General features: G+C 44.0%; 1 protein-coding gene across 3 annotated transcripts in view; it reads right to left on the bottom strand.

The window, feature by feature from the left end:
* The window catches only part of MGST2 (microsomal glutathione S-transferase 2), a 37,440-nt gene extending 12,596 nt beyond the window's left edge, over positions 1-24,844 (bottom strand). The window contains exons 1-2 of one of the 3 annotated variants that reach the window (XM_054484349.2): positions 24,474-24,844; positions 11,917-12,016 (exon numbers count right to left, since the gene is read on the bottom strand). In XM_054484349.2, the coding sequence (XP_054340324.1) occupies positions 11,917-12,016; positions 24,474-24,531 (158 nt within the window). In that variant the 5' untranslated portion in view covers positions 24,532-24,844. Of the gene's footprint in view, positions 1-11,916; positions 12,017-16,866; positions 17,346-24,473 lie in introns of those variants that run through there. The other 2 variants (XM_054484346.2, XM_054484347.2) reach the window with 2 other exon arrangements.
* Positions 24,845-25,306: the final 462 nt, after the last annotated feature.

Raw genomic sequence — 25,306 nt, 5'->3', positions numbered from 1 at the left:
ACTTTGGGAGGCCAAGGTGGGTAGATCACTTGGGGTCAGGAGTTCAAGACCAGCTGGCCAATATGGTAAAACCCTGACTCTATTACAAATACAAAAATTAGCTGAGAATGGTGGCGCATGCCTGTAGTCCCAGCTACTCAGGAGGCTGAGGCAGAAGAATCGCTTGAACCCAGGAGGCGGAGGCTGCAGTGAGCCAAGATCGCACCACTGCACTCCAGCCTGGGCAACAGGGCAAGGCCCTGTCTCAAAAAAAATTTTTTTTAATTAAAGGATAGGATTTTAAGAATAAGTATAAACAGATGCTCCAATATTTTCCTCACCCTCACAGTGGATTACTTAGTGTATTCCTTCACTGTGGGCACATCACTTGGGAGACTTCTGGCCTAAAACTTTTTATGAATATTTCTCTATTTGACCGTGTCCAATGAACACAATATGCAACTCTGCTTGCAACAACTTTGTTCAGAAAATATGAAACATTCTCCTAAGGGAAAACCTCATGAGCCATTTCTAATGCCATGTTCATAGTAGATCTTTTTCTAAATAAAAACAGACAAAGCAATTCAAAGGAAGTTTGCTTCTTGCAGGTTTTTTGTTTGCTCCTGATTTTTTCTCCTCTTGTTTAGGTGACTCATCCTGAAGCAGTGGGCTGCGCACCGCCATGAGCCGCTTGCACTCTGAATGGATGACCCGGCCTTGGTCTTCCGACTTTGGACCCCGGGCAGTCTTTTGGATGATTACACTGACTGGGATCAGAGCAACAGGTTAACATGCTCAGAAAAGGCTTGGGGATGAGAGGTTGCTGGAGTTAATCTTTTTATAAAGATGTGTAACTATCTAAATTGCTCCTTGTCAAGTAACTCTGAGTGGGGACACAATAGGGAGGTGGCGGCTGGTGGCAGGAGGGCATGAGTCCCACCACTGCCCTTCAGTGGTGCTGCTTGTAGGGAACATGAAGAGCACACAGGGAAGGGAGATTTGCAGTTCCTCCACATCCCAGCTCCCCCTTGTCCCTGACCACCTGGAGAATCTCCTGGCTTATGTGACAGATGCTGCTTGGTATTTGTAAGGACACTGGAGTTTGAGGAGCTCATCACACAGAGTCACTCTGTCATTTTGGGAGATCTCTTTTTTTTTTTTTGAGATGGAGTCTCACTCTGTCACCCAGGCTGGAATGCGGTGGCGCGATCTCAGCTCACTGCAACCTCTGCCTGCTGGGTTCAAATGATTCTCCTGCCTCAGCTCCCAAGTAGTTGGGATTACAGGCATGTGCCACCACGCCCAGCTAATTTTTGTGTTTTTTAGTAGAGATGAGGTTTCATCACATTGGCCAGGCTGGTCCTGAACTCCTGACCTCAAGTGATCCACCCGCCTTGGCCTCCCAAAGTGCTGTGATTACAGGCATGGGCCACTGTGCCCAGCCCCCAGCCCTTTATAATAATGCAGTGGATAAGGGCATCTAGTGCTTTCTGCTATTGTCCATGATGTTTACACTTGTAAGAAAATAGGAATATGTTTACTGTCTCTTTTTTTCCACTTATTACGAAAGTCAGTGGCCCACATTGCTATAATCTTATAGTTGCACAATATCTGAAAAATCACTATTCTTGTAAATTTTCCTTTTCTCCATAGTTTTTAGACATGCATAAAGGTCATTAGTTTTAATTTCCAAATTTCAGAATCAGAATTCAAAATGACATTAAAAAGTTAATAAAATGTAAAAAAAAAAAAAAATACAGAATCACAGTAGAATGAGAAGAGGCTAATATTTCTAAAGGGTAACGAGATTCACGATGATCAGGCTTACCTGTGCCTTGCGGCAGGTTAATTTTGGAACAGGAACTGAATAATTCAGCATTAAGCAAATAGGAGTGCATTCACAAGAACTAAGAGGCAATTCTTCTGTCTTAACCAGCACCAAAGAAACCATATTAGTATACTAGATATACATCTAGACTCCAGGTTTAGAAATAATATTAAAAATTTTTGTCTAAAGAGAACCAAAATTTCTAAATGGTTGGAGAAAAAAAGCTGAAGAATTAGTGCTCCCTAGCCTCAAAATCCAGAAGATGAAAGATGCTTAATAATGGTCTTTCAGCACATGAAAAGGAGTGAGGTCAGCAGCTATTCTCCCCTTCCAGTGAAGGTAGAATCAGAGGAAATATATTTAAATTGCAAGAAGATCAATTTATTACTTGGATCTACTTTTTAGATTTTATAAAATGACTTTAAAGGGATCAAGGTGCTCAGATTAGACGAGATAGAATTTTCTAAATTCAGCATTAACGTAAAGGAATGGTCCTTGGTGAAATTATAGTTATTTTCACAATTTTAAAAAATGTATTCTGGCAAAAGACAGCAAGACTCTAGAGACTGTCATCTGTAAGTCCTCTCCTGTAAGGAAGGGAAGAGGAAGTGAATGGAGATTCTAAGGAGCCCAGGGCTAGTAACTCAGAAAGGCTGGACTCCATATCAGCTCTGCTCACAAATAGATACCCAGCCTGAGATGACCTTCGAACAACAAACAGTCCTTTAGGATCAGTGAACCTTGAAGTGACTGCTGATGAGATGTCAAGGTCCACCTAAAGATAGAATTAGTCATAACCTTGGGCTAGTTGGCTATGCTGAGGGCAAAATCAGCAGGAGAAAAGGGTAGGGAAAAGGCTGGACCTCTAAGCTCTAAGTCCTTCCAAAGAGGCAAAGGGAAACCAGTGCTTCTGGTCCAGGAGAGCCAGAAAAGACAGTGCATTCCTTCTCCAGGGAAAAGAACAGATAACCAAGTAGGCTTTGGACTGAACTGGTTATCCCAGGGAATTCTGCTCTAACTACTTCAGATAAAGTCTAAATGGCTTTGCAAGCAATGACTCTGATCTGGTTTGGCCCGATTTATCCTACATCTTAGAATCTAAGGCAAAAATTGGGGCCGGGTGTGGTGGCTCACGCCTGTAATTCCAGCACTTTGGGAGGCCGAGGCGGGTAGATCATGAGGTCAGGAGATCGAGACCATCCTGGCTAACACGGTGAAACCCCGTCTCTACTAAAAATACAAAAAAAATTAGCCGGGCGCGGTGGCGGGCGCCTGTAGTCCCAGCTACTTGGGAGGCTGAGGCAGGAGAATGGCGTGAATCTGGGAGGTGGAGGTTGCAGTGAGCCAAGATAGCGCCACTGCCATCTGGCCTGGGTGAAAAAGCGAAGACTCCGTCTCAAAAAAAAAAAAAAAAAAAAAAAAAAAATTGGGCTAGGGCTGGGAAAATTCAAGAAGAAATTCGAAGTATGGAGTGGGGCCATCCCCATTCACTCTTCAGTGAGAAACCAGGGGAACAACTACTGTGTTGTTGCTCAAGGTACTTCCTGGCTCCAAATCTGTCCTGATTATTGATCGTCATTTTTTAACTACTCTCTGTTCTACCATGATTAATCCAACAAAGCAAAACATTTCTAACAGGGAAACCGGGTTTGTATACAGTACTTACTTTATAAATAGTAACTTGAGAGAAATACTTGGAAATGGTGTTCAGTTTTATTCCTGGGACAAGAGGATTCCAGATATAGAAGAGGAGGGAGAGCAAAATAACTTCAAAGAAAGTCAAATTTGTGGAAACTATGAGAATAAAAATAGAACCAAGAAGTGGCCCAGGGAGTTAGCCTGCTTGATACCCAGTAGTTCCCAGCAAGTTTTCAGATCATGAAAGACAAAGTGAGAAGATCTGGAATTTCCTCCTATGATGATTTTTATAAATAGCATAGTGTCTCCCAAACTTCAAGCATTAATCTAACACTGTCAAAGTTTTAGCCTTTTAATGTATCACTATCTTTCTACAAATCAGCTTTTTTGCTTAAATTAGGAAAAAATAAATTTTACATCATTACAAGTGCAGAAAGAGTATAACTTTCTAAATAAAAGTTAAGTATAAAAATAAATCCAATGAAAGCAAAAAGTTACTAAATCCTAGTTAGATACCATTGATTGCTGAAGGCTTTGACCATGAGATTCTTTCTCTGTTGAATAGGGTATAAACCAAAAATTAAATTCCAAGGCCCCCCAACCATCTGAATGGACTCCCTCCTCAGCCAGGGCTCTTTTAAAATTTAACCTGAGAGGTTGTTTCAGGCCATGATGAAAAGTGAGAGTCAGACATACCCCCTTATACCTCTTCAGCATTAACAGCAACACAGACTTTAAGCCTCATAAGAAACATTTTACAAACTATTCTCTCTGAAGCCTACCATCTGAAGGCTTCCTCTGCAAACAAGAACTTTGGTCTCCATAATCCTTTATCTTAACCCAGACATTCCCTTCTGTTGATCCCAGGTCTTTAGATAAACTCAACCAGTTGTCAACCAGGAAAAATTTTAAATCTACCTATAAGCTGGAAGCCCCCTGCTCCCACCCCACCACACTTCATATTGTCCCACTTTTCTGGACAAAACCAATGTATTTCTTAAATGTATTTGATTGAAGCTTCATATCTCCCTAAAATGTATAAAGCCAAGTTGCACCCCAAACAAACTGGGCATGTGTTCTCAGGACCTCCTGAGGGCTGTGGCATGGGCTATGATCACTCATATTTGGCTCAGAATAAATCTCTTCAGGCTGGGTGTGGTGGCTCATGCCTGTAATCCCAGCACTTTGGGAGGCCGAGGAGGGTGGATCACTTGAGGTCAGGACTTTGAGACCAGCCTGGCCAAGATGGTGAAACCATGTCTCTACTAAAAATACAAAAATTAGCCAGGTGTGGTGGCGCATGCCTGTAGTCCCAGCTACTCAGGAGGCTGAGGCAAGAGAATCGCTTGAACCCAGGAAGGGGAGGTTGCAGTGAGCCGAGATCGCGCCATTGCACTCATCTGGGCAACAGAGTGAGATTCTGTCTAAAAATAAATAAATACATACATAAATCTCTTTAAGTATTTTATAGAGTTTGACTCTTTTTGTTGACAAGGGAAAAATGGGTGTGCACAGGATATCAAAAACGTATCATGATGACTTCCTGCTAAACATGGCAGATTGAACTCATGTTCATTTCTTCTCACTTCTGAAGCTTCACTAAAATGCTAGTTAAAGAATAAAAAATAGATATGAGTAATCAAGAACAAAGAGAATGAGAGCAGACACAAGAGTAAAAGAGAGGAAGTGAGGGTAATCTGGCTGCAACATCTGTCACCCCATCAATTGCCAGGGTTGATTCAGCTGATCTGGCTGGCTAGGTGGGTGTTCCTTTCCTCCCTCCCCACTCCATGTGCATCCCTCCCAAAGCTGCATGCTCAGTCAAAGAGGACAACCATCCTCGATAGAGGAGGACCAGTTTCCGGTCAAGGGTATATGAGTAGCTACGCTCCCCTGCTGGAACCTCCAAACAAGCTCTCAAGAGTGGAAGAGAGCCATTAGCAAAATTCTGCAGGAAAGACAGCACATGGAGGAACAGTGGCTGGACTGGTAGAGTGCAGAAAGCCGAAACCAATGTGCCTGCTGAAGGAAGAAGCAATGAAGACTGCGACCAACCTTACCCCAGAACCAAAAGAAGCTCAGGAATTGGGCGCCCCAGGTACCTTAGAGGCCAAAGGCTGGAACATAAGAGTGGTTGAAAAACTGAATAAGGAGGGCTTAGCTGCCCTCCATTTCTGCTTCCCACTCCTGAGCCCCACCCTGCTCCCCATCACAGGAGGTGGGAGGCTTATTGCCTGGAGAAACAGAACCAGAGACTGTTGGGGACTTCAAGAACAATAGAGGGTGGGGGTAAAATTCTGTCCTGAAAACAGTCAGAATCTGCATGCTACACACTGCACAGTTGAAAAACCTTCCTGTCTTTACCTACTGCACTCTCAAAAGTCAGGCCTATTATCCTATCTCCACCCCTCTTTCCTTCAACCCCTGAAGGAGGTTTAAAGAGTTTTCTCTAGAGAAACTAAGTGGTACCAGAAAGATGACCTACAGATACTTTGGAGGTTCTCCAGAAGAAAGCTGCCTCCTGACCAATCATAAGCCCCAGCCATGCACATGGAGCTTCCACATCACTCTCTAATGCCTCTTTCTTAACAGCCAGTTGAGAATTATTAACACCAGATGTTTGGGTAAAACCTCTAAGATCTCCTTTATTCAGATCTCTCTGCAGGACCCTTGTCATCATCTTGACCTCCTGATGCCATCAGGGCTTACTCCTCTTTTCTTCTTTACCTACTGATATGGTTTGGCTGTGTCCCCACCCCAGTCTTATCTTGAATTCCCACGTGTTGTGGGAGGGACCTGGTGGGAGGTAATTGAATCATGGGGGCAAGTCTTTCCCATGCTATTCTTGTGACAGTGAATATGTCTCACAAGATCTGATGGTTTTAGGCCCGGTACGGTGGCTCATACCTGTAATCCTAGCACTTTGGGAGGCCAAGGCAGTCGGATCACCTGAGTTTAGGTGTTCAAGACCAGCCCAGTCAACATGGTGAAACCCTGTCTCCACTAAGAATACAAAAAATTAGCTAGGCATGGTGGCAGGCACCTGTAGTCCCAGTACTCAAGAGGCTGAGGCACAAGAATTGCTTGAACCTGGGAGGCAGAGGTTGCAGTGAGCCAAGATTGCGGCCACTGCACTCCAGCCTGGGCAACAGGGTGAGACTCCATCTCAAAAAAAAAAAAAAAAAAAATCTGATGGTTTTTAAAAGAGGCATTCCCCTGCACAAGCTCTCTCATTTTCTGCCTGCTGCCATCCATGTAAGATGTGACTTGCCTTTCTCCATGATTGTGAGGCTTCCCCAGCCACATGGAACTGTAAGTCCAATTAAACCTCTTTGTTTTGTAAATTGCTCAGTCTCGGGTATGTCTTTATCAGCAGCATGAAAACAGACTAATACACCTACACACACTCCCCTAAGTGATTTTATCCAGTCTCATGGCTATAAATCATCTTCCTGTGCCAATGACTCCTGAATTTATATTTCCAGCTCAGATCTCTCTCCTAAAATGCAGACTTGTTTATCCAGCTGCCTCTCTACTTGGAGGTGTAACCAACAATGTATTTGTCAGTTTATGATGCAATCATAAACAATCCAAATAGCTTAGTAGATCATAATGCTTAAGGCCTCTCCTTGACGGTAGCATAAGTCACATCTCAAACACAACATGTCAAGACTGAACCTTCTAATACTTCCCCAAAACCACTTCTCCTGCAGCCTTCTCCATCTCAGATCATCGCAAGGCCATTCTTTGGGATGGATGCTCAGGCCAATAATCCAAGAATCATTCTTGACTGTTCTCACCCTTCACATTCATTATGTCAGAAAATTCTATTGAGTCTACCCTCAAAATATATCCAAAACCTGACCACTTCCCATCATTTCACTGCTATCTCCCTGGCTCTAGCTGACAGAGACAGGAGACCCCCAAGGGTCCCTGGTGAAACCCCACCCTCAAGTCTAAAAAAGCTTGAAGGCTGAAAGGCCAGACTGCTGGTCCAGGATGAAACTCGCCACCCTGAGGGAGAACTGCCCTCGCTTGCCCGCCCTTTCCAGACTGATTCTTTCTGAATAAAGCCCGCATGCTCACTGGGGGAACGGGGTGGAGCCACAGGAAGTTCACTCCTTGTGCAGAGGGAGGAGCCTGGTCTCCAGCTCGTGGGTGGTGACCTGGAATCAATCTGCGAGGCAGGGGCCTGTGAGTAGGACCCCCTCCCGCTTTGTTGAGAGTTTCTTTTTTTTTTTCTTTTTCTCCTTTACATCCAATAAATTCTGCTCTACTCACCCTTCAATGTGTCAGCACGCCTAATCTTTCCTGGCCATGTGACGAGAACCCAGTTTTAGCTGAACTAAGGAGCAAAAATTCTGCAACACAGCCACCATCATCTCTTGCCTGGAATTCTAAATGCATTCTCTGCTTCTACCAGTGCCTCCATACAGACTTCTCAGCAAAGCAAACAGGATTCTCCTTTTAAAATATAAGATCATGTCACTCTTTTGCTTAAAACCCTGCCATGACTTTCCATTTCACTCAGAGAAAAGCTAAAGTCCCCTACAGTGGCCTTTAAGGCCAAGTGTGACCCAGCCGTCTATGACCTCTCTGAGTTGACCTCCTCCCACTCCCTGCCAGGCTCCTCCTCTGCAGCCCCCTGACCTCCTGACTAACCCACTAGGTGTATCACCAGTTAAGGGCTTTTCCCTGACTATTGTCTCTGACCCTAGAGCTCTTTCTCTACATGTTCACAAATGCCACCTTCTCAGCGGGACCTACACCCATGGCCTTATTGTACATCACAGACCACCCAACTTACCCCCCAGGAACCCATCCCATACCCTCTTACAACGCTATCCTTTTTGTTTTCTTTTTTTTTTTTTAGCACCGATTACCTTCTAACATAATATATGATTTTCTCTTTCATTTTGAGTTGGGGCCTTTCTCTGTTGCCCAGGCTGGAGTATAGTGGCATGATCATAGCTCACTGAAGCCTTGAACTCCTGGGCTCAACCAATCCTCCCACCTCAGCCTCCCAAGTAGCTAGGACTTCAGGTATGCACTCACATGTGGCTAATTTTTTAATTTTTTTTTTTAATAGAGAGAGGGGGCTCTTTATGTTGCCCAGGCTGCTCTTGAACTTCTGGTCTCAAGCAGTTCTCCCGCCTGGGCCTCCTGAGTCCCTGGGATTACAGGTGTGAGCTACTATGCCCATCTTATATTATTTTCTTATAATATCATCTGCTTATTATTTATTTTCTGGCTTCCTCAGCAAACTCCAAGAGGGCAAGGATTTTTGTGGGATTTGTTCATGGATCTAGGCCAAGCTGTTATAACAATGCCCAGTACACAGAGGTGCTCAATAAATACTTAATGGGTAAATAATAAATACAAATGAAAGACAAAGGCCAAAAAAGACAAGAAGACACTTGGAAGAAACAGAAATGTTACAGAGAATTTTTAAAATTATAATTTAAATCCTCAAATATAAGAGAATAAACTACATCAATGAAATAAAAAAGTGACAGGTTAACATCAGCACCAACAACTAAAAAACAATCAGAGAATAAAAATAAGTTATTGGAAATTAAAATTATGATATCTGAAATTTCAGATAAAAAGTTAGAAGTTGAGGAAATTCCTCTGAAAGAACAAAAATCCAAAAACATGAAAACCTGAAGATAAAAGAAAACTAGAGGATCAGTCCTGGAGGTTAACACACAACTTGTATGTGTTTTAAGAATGAAAGAACAGAGAAAATGAAGGAGAGGAAATTTGGGGGAAAAAATAATATTAAAAAATATTCTGGGCCAGAAGTAGTGGCTCACTCCTGTATTCCCAGCACTTTGGGAGGCTGAGGTGGGCAGATTGCTTGAGCCCAGAAGTTCAAGACCAGCCTGGGCAACATGGTGAAACCTTATCTCTACCAAAAAATACAAATATTAGCAGGGCATTGTAGCACAGATCTGTAGTCCCAGATACTCAGGAGGCAGAGGTAGGAGGATTGCCTGAGCCTGGCAGGTCAAGGCTGCAGTGAGCTGAGATTGTGCCACTGTACTTCAGCCAAGGCAACAGAGTGAGACCCTGTCTTAAAACAAAAAAAAAATCTAAAATAGAAGGACGTGAGTTTTCAGGCTGTGAAACGGCCTCACCTGGGGTTGAGCACAGTGAAGAAAAAGCCTCTCAACAAGCACAATGCTTTTAACATCTCAGGACAGTAGGCCAGGCAAGATCCTGAAGCTTCCATAGTTTCCAAACAAAAGGTCCAGAATCAGAACAGCATAGAACATCTCAACAATATCAGTGGAAACTAGGAAGCCATGGAGCAAATTTTTTCAAAAACTCTGAGGGTAAGGATTTCTAATACAGAAATGTATGTAACCAAGCCATCCCTTAACTGTGAGGCAAGATAAAGGTGCATTTTCAGATATGTGAAGTCTCAAAACTTTACCAAACATTCACCCTCTCTCAGGAAGCTTCTGAAGGGCGTACTCCACTAAAACAAGAGAGAAAACCATAAACAGGAAAACAGGAGGTCCAGGAAATCCAAATCAGGACAGTATAAGGGAAATTTCTAGGATGGTGACAGGAAGTCCCAGGATAGCAGCTGTGCAGCAAGCACCAAGAGCATCCTGCAGCTTGGAGCGAAAAGTGGAGGACTCAGGCAGAAATGACTCCAAGACAGAAAAATGTATTACTAGATTATCTAATGCATTTGAATGTAACAAAAGGAGATTTTCAGTTCTGCAGAAGATTTGGGCATGAAACTAAGCAAACAAAGAAATAAAGAGACAATTATTAACCCTAGGGGAAAAAAATTGCACAAGAAGGAAATGTAACCACAGTATACTATATGGCCCTGCTTTCAACATTATTTTCTTAATCACAGTAATATAAACATTGGCTATTGATTTAACTCAACAGAGTGATATAATGTTAGTGAAAGGATGAGGTAAGGAAAAGAGGAAGTAAAGGAGCATGAAATTATTTCTTCCATAAAAAGAAGCCAACTGACAATGTCTAAAATTTGTGAATCAATAAATAGCAGTGAAAGTATAATGTTTAGAAATACAGAAGTAAATACCCAAAGTAGTAATCAAAAAGGGTTATCTCTAGGGATAGAGGGAGAGGGGAGGTACGGACAAGGAAGAGTTATTTGTTGTCATAAAACCTGTAATCCCACTTTATCTTCAGATCACGTACATGAATTACTTTGATAAAAATAAACATTAATTTTGAGGTGTGGGACATGCTGGCTCCAAACCAATACTTTCCACTTGACATAACCATGAGGATTCAAAGATAATTGAAATGAGAATGACTTCTCATCATGTAGTTCAATGTTATTTAAAACCAAGTCTACACACCTCTTATGATTATCTCGTGTACTCCCGGTGGTATTCACCCCACACTTTCAAGCCTAGGGAGTAGTCTGTAAAACCCTCCTTGGAGCAAGTGGGTAATCAAGAAACCAATGTTATCATCTCAAGGACCAAGGCCTACCAAAATGGATTCAAGATGTAATAAAAAGCCTGCCTAGTCCAATAATCATTAAAGAATGCAAATCCCATAATTTAAAAATTTCCCACAAGAAAAACATTAGGCCCAGATTATTTTAAGGCAAGTTCTATACAACCTTGAAGGAACACACTCTTCCAACTTTATTAAAATTCTCTGATAAAATAGAACAGGATGCTTCCTCCAACTCATTTGAGACTAGGTTCATCTGTAACAAAATGAGACAAGAACCAGACAAGAAAGGCAAAGTGTACGCCAATCTCACTCGTAAACATAAATGAAAAATCCCAAGATGGTAACAAAAGAACTCAATGATATATCAGTAGTGATGCATGAAATGTTTCTTAAAGCACTTATTTTGGGGGATGAAATATAAAGGACGCCCTAGCATTCCTGCAGCAGGCAAGTTCACGGTTTTATGGTGGAACATTCTGTGTGGGTCTGAAAAAACAAGGAGCACAAGGTGATCAAAAACGTGGCGCATGCATGTGAGCTGGCGAGCTTTCTCATTCTTACAGGTTTCTGATTTTAAGAAATGGTTCACAGAGAAACTGGCAGAAGATTAATCCTGATCTACCTCTGTTTTGAAGTAGGGAGGAAAAAATAAGATAGAAAATTGTAGCGTAACTAATCCAACTTCAGACTATTGTGGTCTCACAAGGCTCCAGGGGGCCTCTTTGACCCAGTGACCCTCCTTGGGAGACACAGTAGTCCCTCCTGAGATCCCAGCCTTTTCTGTAAATATACCTTGCTGAATTGGTAATAGATGTGGGCAGAGACTTCATGCCCTGAACCCTTCAAACTTTCTGGATTCTGAGAATGGTCTTGGCTGTGAAGAGTGACTTGTTATAACTAGATATTGCACATGAACTTAGGGTCTTCTCCATATCCCTTTCCCCTAGTCAGGAATTGTGCCTACCTATGGCAGGCACAGATCCATGAAGGGTGGAAAAAGCATTACTTACTGTGCCCGAAATACTCTCTCAAACTCTGGTGACCCAGTGACTGCTGGGGGCGTAACTTTGTATTTTAATCTTGCCTTTCCAACTTGCAAAGCAAAATAACCTGCAAGTAAAGGGAAATGTTGCGTTAAAGATGGGGCACGTCATTAGTCATTAGTGAAATGCAAATTTAAATCACAATTAGATAGTACTACATACCTATTAGAATGTCTAAAATCAAAAAGACAGATGATAGCAATTAAAAAAGACAGACAGGAGAGGATATGAGAGCAACTGAAACTTTCATACAATGCTGGTGGGAATGTAAAATGGTACAACCACTTTGAAAAACAGTTTGGAAGGGAGTCTTTTAGTTAGACATACCTCCAATGTATAACCCAGTCATTCCATTCATAGGTATTACCCTAAGAGAAACGAAATTGTATGTCCCTACTGTAGGGGCCAAAGCCCTTGGCCCCCTGGAGGTTCACTGAAAATCACTGACATGAGGCAGATTAATTAACAGAAGTTAAAAAAAAGATCACACACATTTATTTCATATGTATACATAGCAGCCTTCAGAACAAAGACCCAGCTCCACAGTGAGGTACAGAAGTTCATATGCCATCTTGAGGCTACAGAAATGTGAAAGGAAAATAAATCTCAGGACCCCAAAATCACTAAGCCAAGGGAAAAGTCAAGCTGAGAACTCCAGCAGGCAAACCTGCCTCCCATTTTAATTCCTAAATAAGATAGCTACAAAGCACAATTTGCCCACAAGGAAAAGCTTATCTTCACAGATGCTAGACAGAAAGTCATCCCTCTGCTCATCTGAGACAAACGCATATCTGATTGCTTATGTAAAAATGTGCCAGTTGCGGTGGCTCACACCTGTAATCCCAGCACTTTGGGAGGCTGAGGTGGGTGGATCACCTGAGGTTGGGAGTTCAAGACCAGCCTGACCAACATAGAGAAACCCTGTCTCTACTAAAAATACAAAAAATTTGCTGGGCATGGTGGTGCATGCCTGTAATCCCAGCTACTCAGGAGGCTAAGGCAGGATAATCACTTGAACCTGGGAGACAGAGGTTGCGGTGAGCTGAGATCACGCCATTGCACTCCAGCCTGGGCAACAGGAGTGAAACTCTGTCTCAAAAAAAAAAAAAAAAAAATGCAGATTCACTGAGCCAGACTAAATTGTGTATTCAGTGAAAGGCTTATCAAGGACTCAAAAGAATGCAACCTTTATCTCTTATCTATCTATGACCTGGAAGCCACTGCTTTGATTTGTCCTGCCTTACCTGGACCAAACCAATGTACATGTTACACATATTGATTGATGTCTCATGTCCCTCTGAAATGTATAAAAGCAAGCTGTACCCTGACCACCTTGGGCACATGTCATCAGGACCTCCTGAGGCTGTGTCACGGGCATGTCCTTAACCTTGACAAAATAAACTTTCTAAATTGGTTGAGACCTATCAGATATTTTGGGTTCACAGAAGCAATGCAGGCTCAGAACATGGCCAAAAAAACAGGTTATGGTGGTAAGTCAGGTTTTAATGGCAAGACAGGATATGGGAGGGGAAGAAGAGGAGGCTCAGCTAGTCAAGGGAGTCATGTTATGCAGATGAAATCTCACAGACAGCAGCCCCTCAGAGAAAATAGATGGTAAGTGTTTCTTCCAGATCTTTACAGGTGTCAGACTCCATTAATCTCTCCCAGATCTGGACAAGGGAAGGCCTGGCTGCATTAATGGAGATTCTCCACAATGCAAAGTTCCCCCACAAAAAACAGCTTTGCAGGGCCATTTCAAAATCTGTCAAAGAAATCTATCTTGGGTAAAATATTTTTATTTCCTTCAGTACAAAGAATTGTACACAAATATTCACAGCAGCTTTGTTTGTAACAGGAACAACTCTGTGATGGCTAATTTTATGCATCAACTTAGCTAGCATATGGTGCCTAGTTGTTTGGTCAAACACCAGCCTAAATGTTGCTGTGAAGGTGTTTTTTTAGATGTGATTAATATTGAAATCAATTGACTTGGAGTAAAGCAGATTACCCTCCTTAATGTGGGTGGGCCTCATCCAATCAGTTGAAGGCCCTACGAGGTAAGACTGAGGTCCCCCAAAGAGAAAGGACTTCTGCCTCCAGACTGCCTTCAACACCAGATTGTAACATCAACTTTTGCCTACCAGCCTTTCCTGCAGATTTCAGACTTGCCAGCCCCCATAACTGTGTGAGCCAATTCCTTAAAATAATTCTCCGTGTGTGTGTCTATGTGTGAGTGTATGTATTGATTCTGTTTCTCTGGAGAACTCTGACTCATAAGAGTATCCATCAACAGGTGAGTAGATAAATAAATCATGATAGAGCCATACAATGGGATACTACTTAACAATAAGAAAAAGGAATAAACTACTGATACCCCAAAAAAATGAGTGAATCTCAAAATAATTATGCTGAATGAAAGCAAGGATTTTAAAAAAGAGTACTACTGAATAATTTTATTTATATAAAATTCTCAAAATGCAAATGAATCTATAGTGACATAAAGATTGCCTGGAGATGAGGAGGCCAGGAGGGAGGGGCCCCTAAAGAGAGCAAAGACCACCTGGTGGCCATGAAGCTGACCATCCAGAGGCAGAACTCCTTATCTGAGGAGTTTAGAAGTAATTGATCTTCCCTATATCTAAGGCCGGTTCCAGGCTTCTTTCCCCAAAATTTATACGTAACTAGACTTTCTCTACTTCTATACATCTCCAGAATGCATGCATGATGAAACTCATTGTGCAACCCTTGCTGACATTACGACACCAAAATATCTACAAATGTAATCATTTATCATGACATACGTGGCTAATATGGACCAAATTACCCCTAAGCTCTTGCTTTAAGGTCCATAAATACCCCTAAGGAAAATCCTCCCCGGCGCATTCAGTCCTCTCACTGAGGCAGCCCGCTGCACTCTTCTGCAGCTTTCTCTCAACCTAATAAAACTTTCCTTTTCAAACCTATACTGTTGTCAGTAAATTCTTACTCCCTGTGGGCCAATCATTTTCCATTGCCAGGGCTCTGACACCTTGCCCAGCAGGTACAAGAAAACTGTGGGGATGATGGCTCCTGCCTGCCGAAGTTTCCCTGTTATAAAACAGCATGACTTTCTTCTCCTTTATTTCATTAGATAATCAACTCTGATGCCTGGGACCACCTTCATCTGGTGATGAGCTCTGTGGACTTCTTTCACTTCCACATCCATACTTCCTCCTCTGTCAGTTTTTGAGCCTTCAATAGGTCTTGCCTCCTGTCCTTAACTTCCTCTTTTCACCCCATAATAAACTTCTGGCATTGAGACAGAGCAAAGAACACTCTTAGGGATCTGCCAGCCACCTCAAGCATGGAAATAAAAACTCTTGAGTTCCTTCAAGGGAAATTCCAAGTACCTTGCTAGCCTTCAGCCCTGCTAAGCAAGAAGGTAATAATAGTTTAAATAATAGTCACCTAAATAAGACAGAGTTACAAGATGTTCAGTTCCCTATAGAAACTAAAGATAACATCTTCACATAGGTTCTTGAGTTGTTTCTCAGAAACCAGGACCTCCATCAGATGGAAAATGCTGACCACTGTCACACAGACCTCAGCTAAGCGGGAACTGAGGACTGAATTCTGACCACCATTCCCTGTTCTAAATTTCTTCCTGAGGGGCCTGCAGAGAATCACACACACAGGTTAAACCTCGTGAAAGGAAAATAAATCTTAGGACCCCCAAATCACTAAGCCAAAGGGAAAAGTCAAGCTGGGAACTGCATTGGACAAACCTGCCTCCCATTCTATATACCTAAATAAGATAGCTATAAAGATTTTTTTTTTTTTAAGAGACAGAGTCTCATTCTGTCACCCAGGCTGCAGTGCAGTGGCATGATCTCAGCTCACTGAAACCTCCACCTCCTGGGTTCAAGCAATTCTCCTGCCTCAACCTCCTGAGTAGCTGGGATTACAGGTATGTGCCACCATGCCCAGCTAGTTTTTTGTATTTTTAGCAGAGATGCGGTTTCACCATGTTGGCCAGGCTGGTCTTGAACTCCTGACCTCAAGTGATCCACCTACCTCAGCCTCCAAAAGTGCTGGGATTACAGATGTGAGCACTTTGCCTAGACCCCAGATAAAAAAAAGAAAAAAAAAAAACTACATAGCTCCCTCACAATTTACCCACAAGGTAACTTCTTGTGGACAAAGGACAGACAGAACTCAAAGTGATTCCTCTGCTCACTTGAGACATATACATACCTGATTGCTTCCTTTGATTCAGTAAAAGGCTAATCAGAAACTCAAAAGAATGTCTCCTATCTACCTATGACCTGGATACAGACTTTGAGTTGTCTCGCCTTTCCAGACTGAACCAATGTACATCTGACACAGATGAATTGCTGTCTCATGTCTCCCTAAAATGTATAAAACCAGGCTGTGCCCTGACCACCTTGGGCACATGTTGTCAGGAGCCCCTGAGGCTGTGTCACGGGCATGTCCTTAACCCTGGCAAAATAAATTTTCTAAATTGTCTCAGATACTTTTTAGTTTAGAACCTTAATATTTCTTTCTGCTGACCCCAAGTTTTTAGACAAAGCCTTGCTCCCTTAACCAACTGCAAACCAAAGAATCTCTGAATCTACCTGTGGCCTGTAAGCCCCTGTGTCAAGATATCCTGTCTTTTGAGGCCAAACCAAGGTATAACCTCCATTTATTGATTTATTATTTTTCCTATACCTTCTTCTTTCCTGAAATATACCCCTGCCTTTAAAAACCCTTGCTTGGGCCAAGTCTGGTGGCTCACTCCCGTAATCTAGAATTTCAGGAGGCCGAGGTGGGAGGATCACTTGAGACTAGGAGTTCAAGAGCAGCCTAGGCAGCGTGGTGTGACCCTATCTCTATAAAACAAATTTTAAAAACCCATTTAGGCATGGTGGTTCACACCTGTAATTCCAGCATTCTGGGAGGCCGAGGCAGGAGGACTGCTTGAGCCCGGGAGTTTGAGACCAGCCTGGACAACATAGTGAGACCCCATGTCTAGAAAATAAAAATACAAAAATTAACCAGGTGTGGTGATGGTGCACGCCTGTAGTTCCAGCTACTTAGGAGGCTGAGTAGGCAGGATCCCTTGAGCCTGGGAGGACAAGGCTGCAGTGAGCCAGGATCAATGCACTCCAGCCTGGGTGACAGAGCAAGACCCTGTTTCAAATAATAATAAAATAAATAAAATTGTAAAACCCTTGCCCGAAAGCCACTGGGGAGTTAGGGTCTTCAGCATTAGCTGCCCAGTTCTCCTTGCTTGGCACCCTGCAATCAATGCCTCCCTTTCCGTCACTGCAAATCCTGGTGCTTGTGTTTGTTTCTGTGTGCTGGGTGAATGGACCCACATTCAGTTGGGTTACAGCAACTACTATTTCCCTTCACATTATTTCTTTCAGTCTTAGCTCCTTACCAGTTGTCTCCCCCACTATCCCCTTGTCTAACTTGTTGTAGTACCTCAATATCTGTTTCCTACTTGCTAATGTTTTAAAAATGGTTTCCTTTTAAAATTCCACACCAAGTGTGTAGTTTGGGTCTCTCCCTGTGTTAAGGGTATTAGAGGCAATGTGTTTCCTACTGGAACAGGATACGATCTCCCCTCTCACAAGAAGTCAATATTGATCCTGGTGCAGCAAGGTCTCTCAAAGCAGGCTCTTCCCTTCCACTAATCCCCTTCTGCTACATATAAGCTGTTGTTTAGGATTTAAACATTGTCACTGAATATCTAAAGTGTGTAAATGCTGCCCGGGCCCGGTAGCTCACGCCTGTAATCCCAACACTTTGGGAAGCTGAGGCAAGTGGATCACTTGAGGTCAGGAGTTTGAGACAAGCCCAGCCAACATGGTGAAACCCCGTCTCTACTAAAAATACAAAAATTAGCTGGGTTTGGTGGTGCACACCTGTAGTCCCAGCTACTCAGGAGGCTGAGGCAGGAGATTTGCTGAAACCCAGGAGGCGGAGGTTGCAGTGAGCTGAGATCGCACCACTGTACTCCGAGTCAAAAAAAAAAAAAAAGTGTGTAAATGCTTGGGATTGGAGTTTTCTCATTCATACTGCAGCCTGAGAGAGCAGAGTGAGGAGAAGGAATGTACAGATGGGCCCTGACTGTCTCCAACCCTGGGCTCCATCCCTCCAGGGCAGCATCAATCTGGAAAGGCCAATGACTCATGGGCTCAGCTAAAGAGATTTGTCCACTGAGGGGGAAACGAGGACTTGGCCACTCTGCACCTGCTATTACCATTGCTTCTAACATGCTTCACAGCCTTGCAGAAAATACTTGGCAAGTCTTCTTGTTTCCACCTATAAAATGGAAATAATGAAAGGTATGTGCTCCTAGACTTATGAATTAGTAATGCACAAGAGCCTAGAGCTTCAAAATGAGGCTGGGAATAAGCAAGCTTTAAAAGTGCTATCTTTTCTTATGCTAATTGCACCCAGTGGGCATCTGTTTGTGACACTAGCAAGTGTGAGGAATGAGCTTCAGTAAATGGAAGAGGTACTGAGATATCCCACCTACTCCCAGCCCAGCCCCAAGAAAGAGGATTCAGCTGGGCTCACCTCCAGCCCCAAGGGATAGAAGCCCTTCTGTTCTCTCAGGTCAGGGGCCTCAGAGAGACCATGGCTATTTTTGAAATAATATGATGAGAGTAGGGCCAGGTGCGGTAGCTCGTGCCTGTAATCCCAGCACTTTGGGAGGCTGAGGCAGGTGGATCACTTGAGGTCAGGTGATCAAGACCAGCCTGGCCAACACGGTGAAACCCCGTCTCTACTAAAAAATACAAAAATTAGCCAGGTGCAGTGTCGTGTGCCTGTAGTCCCAGCTACTAAGGAGGCTGAGCCGGGAGAATCACTTGAACCCGGGAGGCAGAGGTTGCAGTGAGCCGAGATCGCACCACTGCACTCCAGCCTGGGCCACAGAGTGAGACTCCCTCTCAGAAAAACAAAACAAAACAAAAAACAACAACAAAAATTAGCCGGGCATGGTGGCGCGCCTGTAGTCCCAGCTACTCAGAAGGCTGAGGCAGGAGAATTGCTTGACCTTGGGATGCAGAGGCTGCAGTGAGCCCTGATCACACCACTGCACTCCAGCCTGGGTGACAGAGCAGTATGTCTTAAAATATATATATGTATATATGATGAATATATGATGAAAGTGGGGTGCTATTTCACCTCCTTTTCTACAGAGTTTCAACTTTATTTCCCTTCTTATGAGTTGATTAAAACCTCTTGAGAATAATCTCCTTTTGCTTTGCCTGTCTTTCCTCTTTCCCTAGCTTTCTCCAGAGATACACATGTGCTGGGGAGAAACCAAAAATAAAATCCCAAGCCCCCAAACAACTGAACAGACCCCCTCTTGGCCAAGGGAACCCCAGAGAGACCTGAAAAACTGAATTCCCTGCTGTGAGGGGAAGGGAGGTAGGACACACCTGGTTGTGCCCCCTCCCATTTGGAGTTTAGGCACAACTGCCCAGGATTAAGGTTAAAATGGGGATCATAAGACTAACAAAGCCAGCTGCAGCAAGAAGACATCAAATTGTAGACAAGACCTAAGGCCTTGCAAGGCAAGGGTTAAGTCACGCCCTACAAACCATCAAATCTCATTAGGCCAGTTCTTTTAAATTAACCCAGTATGTGGCTTACTTTCCAACTGACTCTGGTATAGCATCACATGACCTCTTTATCTCTTTTTTTTTTTTTTTTTTTTTTTTGAGATAGGGTCTCACTCTCACCCAGTCTGGAGTGCAGTGGCACGATCTGAGCTCACTGCAACCCATGGGCTCAAGCAATTCTCACACCTCAGCCTCCCAAGTGGCTGGGATTACAGGAAAGTGCCACCACACTCAGCTAATTTTTTGTATTTTTAATAGAGACAGCATTTCATCATGTTGCCCAGGCTGGTCTTGAACTCCTGGGCTCAAGCGATCTACCCACCTAGGTCACCCAACGCGCTTGATTAAAGGCATGAACCACCACACCCGGCCACCCCTTCCCTTAATGTAAGCATTTCTTTGTGCTGAATTCAAGTCTTTAAACAAAGCTTTACTCCTTTAACAACTGCAAATCTGAGAATCTCTGAGTCCACTTATAATCTGTAAGCCCCCTGGCCTTAAGATATCCCACCTTTTGGGGCCGAACCAATAGATACCTTCCATGTATTGATTTATGTCTTTGCCTGTAATTCCTGCCTCCTTAAAATGTATAAAACCAAACTGTAACCCAATTGCCTTGGGACCACCCACTGAAGGCTTCTTGGGTTTGTGTTTTCTCCGAGCCATGGTCACTCACATTGGCTCAGAATAAACCTCTTTAAAAGATTTCACAGAGTTTGGTATTTCTGTTAACCCCCCCGACCAAAGGAAATCAGAATATTGCACCTCAAAATATGACTGAACTAAAGAAGCTGCCTCAAGGTCTTTGTGACCTCTCCACTGCCTCCTGTCTCAACCTGTGGTCTCTACCAAGGCACAGGATGCAGCTGGGCAGTCCTCTGAAGCTCCCTTATCTACCTAGAAACCAGACCCCCTAAGACAAACACAAGTGCCTGCCGTCTCCTCCCTCAGACCTCATTGTCTCATGTGGAAAAGAAGACCGAGGAATGCACACACCTGGACGAACTTTCCCACCAGATTAAGCCTACCCCTCTGGCCAATCAAATTCCAGAGAATCATTGACAAGTTACTTTGTCTCCTGGACCATTCATTCTCCCTAATAATCGTTTACTACCACTCAAAAGAATTGTCTGCATTCCCCATTTCCTCCCTCCCCTGTGAAGAATGGTATACAAACTGCTGTACCCCTTTGGATTATTGAGCAACCATTCCCTCATGCTGTGCACATTAAAATAAATTGTCATACCCTTTCTCCTATTAATCTGCCTTTTGTCAGTTGATGTTCAGTGAACCTTCAGAGGGTGAAGGGGAAGCTTTCTCTCTGCCCCTTACCCCCTGTGATGCCCACCCAGCCACAGCTGGCTTCTTTCACCCTATCTCTACCTCTCCATGCAGCAGAAACTTCTCTCTTCGAAGAAGGACCTTAGGATGGGAACTGACAGTGCTGAGCGCCTACATGGGGCCAGGAACTGTGGTGGGATTTCCTCCCCAGGGTCCCATTAAACCCTCTTTGATGGTGACATTGAAGGGCAGTGTATCCTGAACAGGGACACCCAGCTGGGAAGTGGCTAGACCAACAGATACAGCTCTGTCTGTCTTCAAAACCTAAGCTGCTTCAACCACGGCACATGGTGTCCTGACTCCATGAACATCAGACTTGCAAAAGGAGCAAATTCTGGTTCCTAATGCCAGCTAAACAGTTGTGTCTTCCTCTCTCTGTCTCCCTCTTACATACTCTCTCTCTCCTTTGTAAACCAAAAATAATATTCTAAGCTCCGCAACCATCTAAATAGAGTCCTCCTCTCAGCCAAGGGCATTCCAAAGTTAACCTAAAAAACGAGTTCAGGCCATGATGGGGAAAAGGTGTCAGACATGCCTCATTATATCCTCCTCCCTTTGGAATTCAGGCATAACTGACCAGCATTAACATTAAAACAGACCTTAATGTTAGTCCAAACTGCACCATTTTGTAAGCCCCCTGCCATTTCACAGACCTTGGTCAAAGTGAAACATTCCATAGGGGTTTGGGCCCTGAGAAATCCTGCCTAGCCACCTGACCACAAGACACAGGAACATCTTTATCATACCCTGCCAAGCAAAGGCCCAACTGAAGAAATATCCCTATCAAATCCTGACAGAGCCCAAGGAACATCCCTGGCCAAACCACCTGAACATAAGAACATCTTATCAATATCCTCCAGGGCAGCAAGCCATAATGCCCAAACCCCTCCCGCCCATACCTATACATACCCCAGCCTGTAAGCAATGGTGGGCTCTGGCATTAAGCTGGTCCCCCACCTCCACAGGTTTTTGTAATAAACCTGTGTTGTTGTAAAGCCAATCTCTCTCTCTCCCTCTCTACCCCTCTCCCCCTCCTCTCTCTCTCCGTCTCTCTGTCTTTCTTTAACCCCACCTTCCCTTTAAAAAACCTAACACTTAAGACTTTTTGTAGAAATAAGACACCAAATTCCAGCCTGACTCTAGTATAGCATCACATGACAGATAGCAGGCCTTGAAAGAAATTGAAGTATTTTACCCTGAAATATATTTCTTTGTCATATTTTGAAATGGTCCTGGAAAGTTGTCTCTTGTGGGGAAAGTCTATATTCTGTAGAAAATCCCTTTCCCTTGCCAGGTCTTTTCTCTGATCCAGGAGAGAATTAACAGAGTCTGGCACCTTTTCAAGTCTCATAAGAAACATTTACAATCTATTCTCTCCAAACGCTGCTACCTGGAAGCTTCATTTGCATAGTAAGAACCTTGGCCTCCACAACCCCTTATCTTAACCCAGGCACTCCCTTCTATGGATTTGAGGTCTGTAGATAAACTCTTTTAATCAATTGCCAATCAGAAAATCTTTAAATCCACCTATGACCTGGAAGCCCATGCCCCACTTCCAGTTGTTCCGCCTTTGGGGACCAAACTAATGTACATCTTACATGAATTGGTTGATGTCTTATGTCTCCCTAAAATGTATAAAACCAATCTGTAGCCAGACCCCTTTGGGCAGATGTTCTTAGAATCTCCTGGGGCTGTGTCATCGGCCACTGGTCCCTCATGTTTGGCTCAGAATACAGCTTTTCAATTATTTTACAAAGTTCAACTCTTCATCAACATCTTTTTATTTTTTCTTTGAGATGGAGTCTCGCTCTGTCGCCAAGCTGGAGTGCAGTGCCATGATCTCAGTCCACTGCAACCTCTCCCTCCCAGGTTCAAGCGATTCTCCTGCCTCAGCCTCTCTAGTAGCTGGGACTACAGGAGCGTGCCACCACGTCCAGCTAATTTGTGTATTTTTAGTAGAGACGGGGTTTCACCATGTTGGCCAGGATGGTCTCGATCTCTTGACCTCGTGATCCACCTGCCTTGGCCTCCCAAAGTACTGGGATTACAGGCATGAGCCATCGTGCCCAGCCCTAACACCTTGTCATTAAACATTCCCTGTCCACCATTAATCATTATTCACCCAGTCTCCTCTCCTCTCTCCCCACCCCTACCCCCACTCCATCCAGCCCCCTAACATTCTGGCCCCAGTTCACACAGGCCCCTGCACAAGCAGCAAACAGGGAGGATGAGCACCTCTGTCAGCTTTGGGACATCTGTGGACCTGCAGGCCTAGGATAAAAGCGTATGCAGGTTTGGTAGCACCTGTGAGTCAGGATGGGTTGCCTTAGACCTGTTAAATTAGGTTTAGCCTAAAGCTGCCTTCTGACATATTTTAAGTTTGGCCTAAAGGTTTCTCCGTACATCGTGAACTGTAGCTTCCATTTTCTGGGAGTCGCTTTCCTTTTTCTGTCCATAAATCTTCTTCTACCACGTGGCAGCCCCAGAGTCTCTCTGAACCTATTCCGGTTCCCCATGCCCAACTGTGAATCGTTCTTTGCTCAATTAAACTCAGTTAAATGTAATTTGTCTAGGGTTTTCCTTTTAACAGATCTAAGTGCTTCTTTAATTAGAAACAAATATCCTGCTCTTCTCCACAACAGATTGTGTGAATCAAACCACAAAACGTGAGTCTGAAGGTTCAAGATCTTCATACAATCTCAAAACAGACTGGCTAGGCAAGACATTGAGCATGCACGGAGGCCTGGACTGGATCCTCAGCTGTGAGGCCTTCCTGTTTCTGGCTGTTTGTGTAACCTGAGCAGTCTGCAGCTTGGCCCTATTTCCTGGTACAGGCATACTTGGAAATATAAAGAAATATGCATGCTTGGTAAGAAGTCTTGCACTCTTGCACTCGGACCCCTTTCCCCAGCTGACATTGTAGGTAAGATAATATGAATTGAGCAAATGTGACTCCCGTGGAGTAAAAGCCCTCTATTTAACCAGGCAGTCGGGATATTGAATAATCCTAGTGGGAAGCTGTTTTAAAATTTAGAGCTAATTACTTAATCTAAAGCTCGTATTTCTGAAGGAAGTTTTTTTCAACCTGATAATCATGCCACCATAGGCAGTTTATTTAAGAAAACACATTAATTAAAACATCAACGTTCAAGAGATCACAACCAGGTTTAGAAGCAGGCACGTTTCCGTCGGAACACTTGTAATTAATATTCACACCACTTCCTGGAGATTAGCAGGCTACTAACGCCTTGTTTGAACGGGCTGTGGGTCGTAACCACAGATGATGCAGAATCGCTGAGCTCTGAGGCCCCACAGCGGTCCAGTTGGGAGAACTAATCTCTGGAATGTTCTCAGTCTCTGTTTGCCCCTGGGAAGGAGGGGAGCAGGCGGCGTGGGTGACCCTGAGGCGACTGTGCTCTGAGGACCCAGAGCTACCTGGAAGGGCAAGTAGGAAACAAAACACCGGACCCATCTCCCTCCCTCCCTCTATCTCTCTCCCGCAAGCCTTGTCTCACACACACACAGGCACACACACACACACGAACTTCCCATGCCTCTTACTTTGCTGACAGGCCGAGAGGATAGAGACAGCAGCCAGCAGGATCGAGTTCCCGGCCATCTTTCTCACGGAACTATTTGTAGAGCGCAGGGGACGATAAGAGGCGCTTCTTGACTTTGAATGCTGACCTTCCTTATCGGGTAAACAAAGTTGGGGACCGGGTTGGGGGAAAAGGCTGATTCAAGCGGCTGAATGACCTTTGCTCTGGAACAGAAGTCAGGAAGGCAGGCAGGTCTGGGGCTGCCGGTCACAGATCTTTATGGGGCTGGGAGTTGCTTCCGGCGTTTGTTTTAAGCCTCTCCCATGGCCAGCGGGCAGGGCTGCAGCTCACTGTGGGACCAGCCCTCCAGCCGCAGTGCCAGTTACACTATCTTCTCTGCCAATGCACAGACTCTCTGGATCCCTTTCATCCCCACGCCCTTCCCTCCCAGGGCCTTGCTGAGACCTTTCTCACCTCCTGTGGAAAAAGTGAGAAGGAAGTACTTACTTAATCCTGTTGAAATTTTAAATGCTAATTTAAGCCAGTTCTAATTTATTCACGCTCTGAATGGCCGATTTAGGATTTGAACCCAGTCTAGCAGATTCCACCTGTGCCCTATCCCCTGCACCAGGCTGCCTCTCACTGTCACCTAGAGACTCTGATAATAATCTTACTTTCTTTTTTTTTTAAGACAGAGTCTTGATCTGTCACCCAGGCTGGAGTGTGTAGTGACACGATCATAGCTCACTGCAGCCTCCAACTCTTGGGCTTAAGTGATCCTCCTGCCTCAGCCTCCCAAGTAGCTAGGACTACAGCCACAAGTCACTGTGCCCAGCCATTTTTAAAAAAATAAAC

This window comes from Pongo pygmaeus, chromosome 3, assembly GCF_028885625.2.
Source record: "Pongo pygmaeus isolate AG05252 chromosome 3, NHGRI_mPonPyg2-v2.0_pri, whole genome shotgun sequence".
Lineage (NCBI taxonomy): Eukaryota > Metazoa > Chordata > Mammalia > Primates > Hominidae > Pongo > Pongo pygmaeus.
This window is presented reverse-complemented; position numbering and strand designations above follow the sequence as displayed.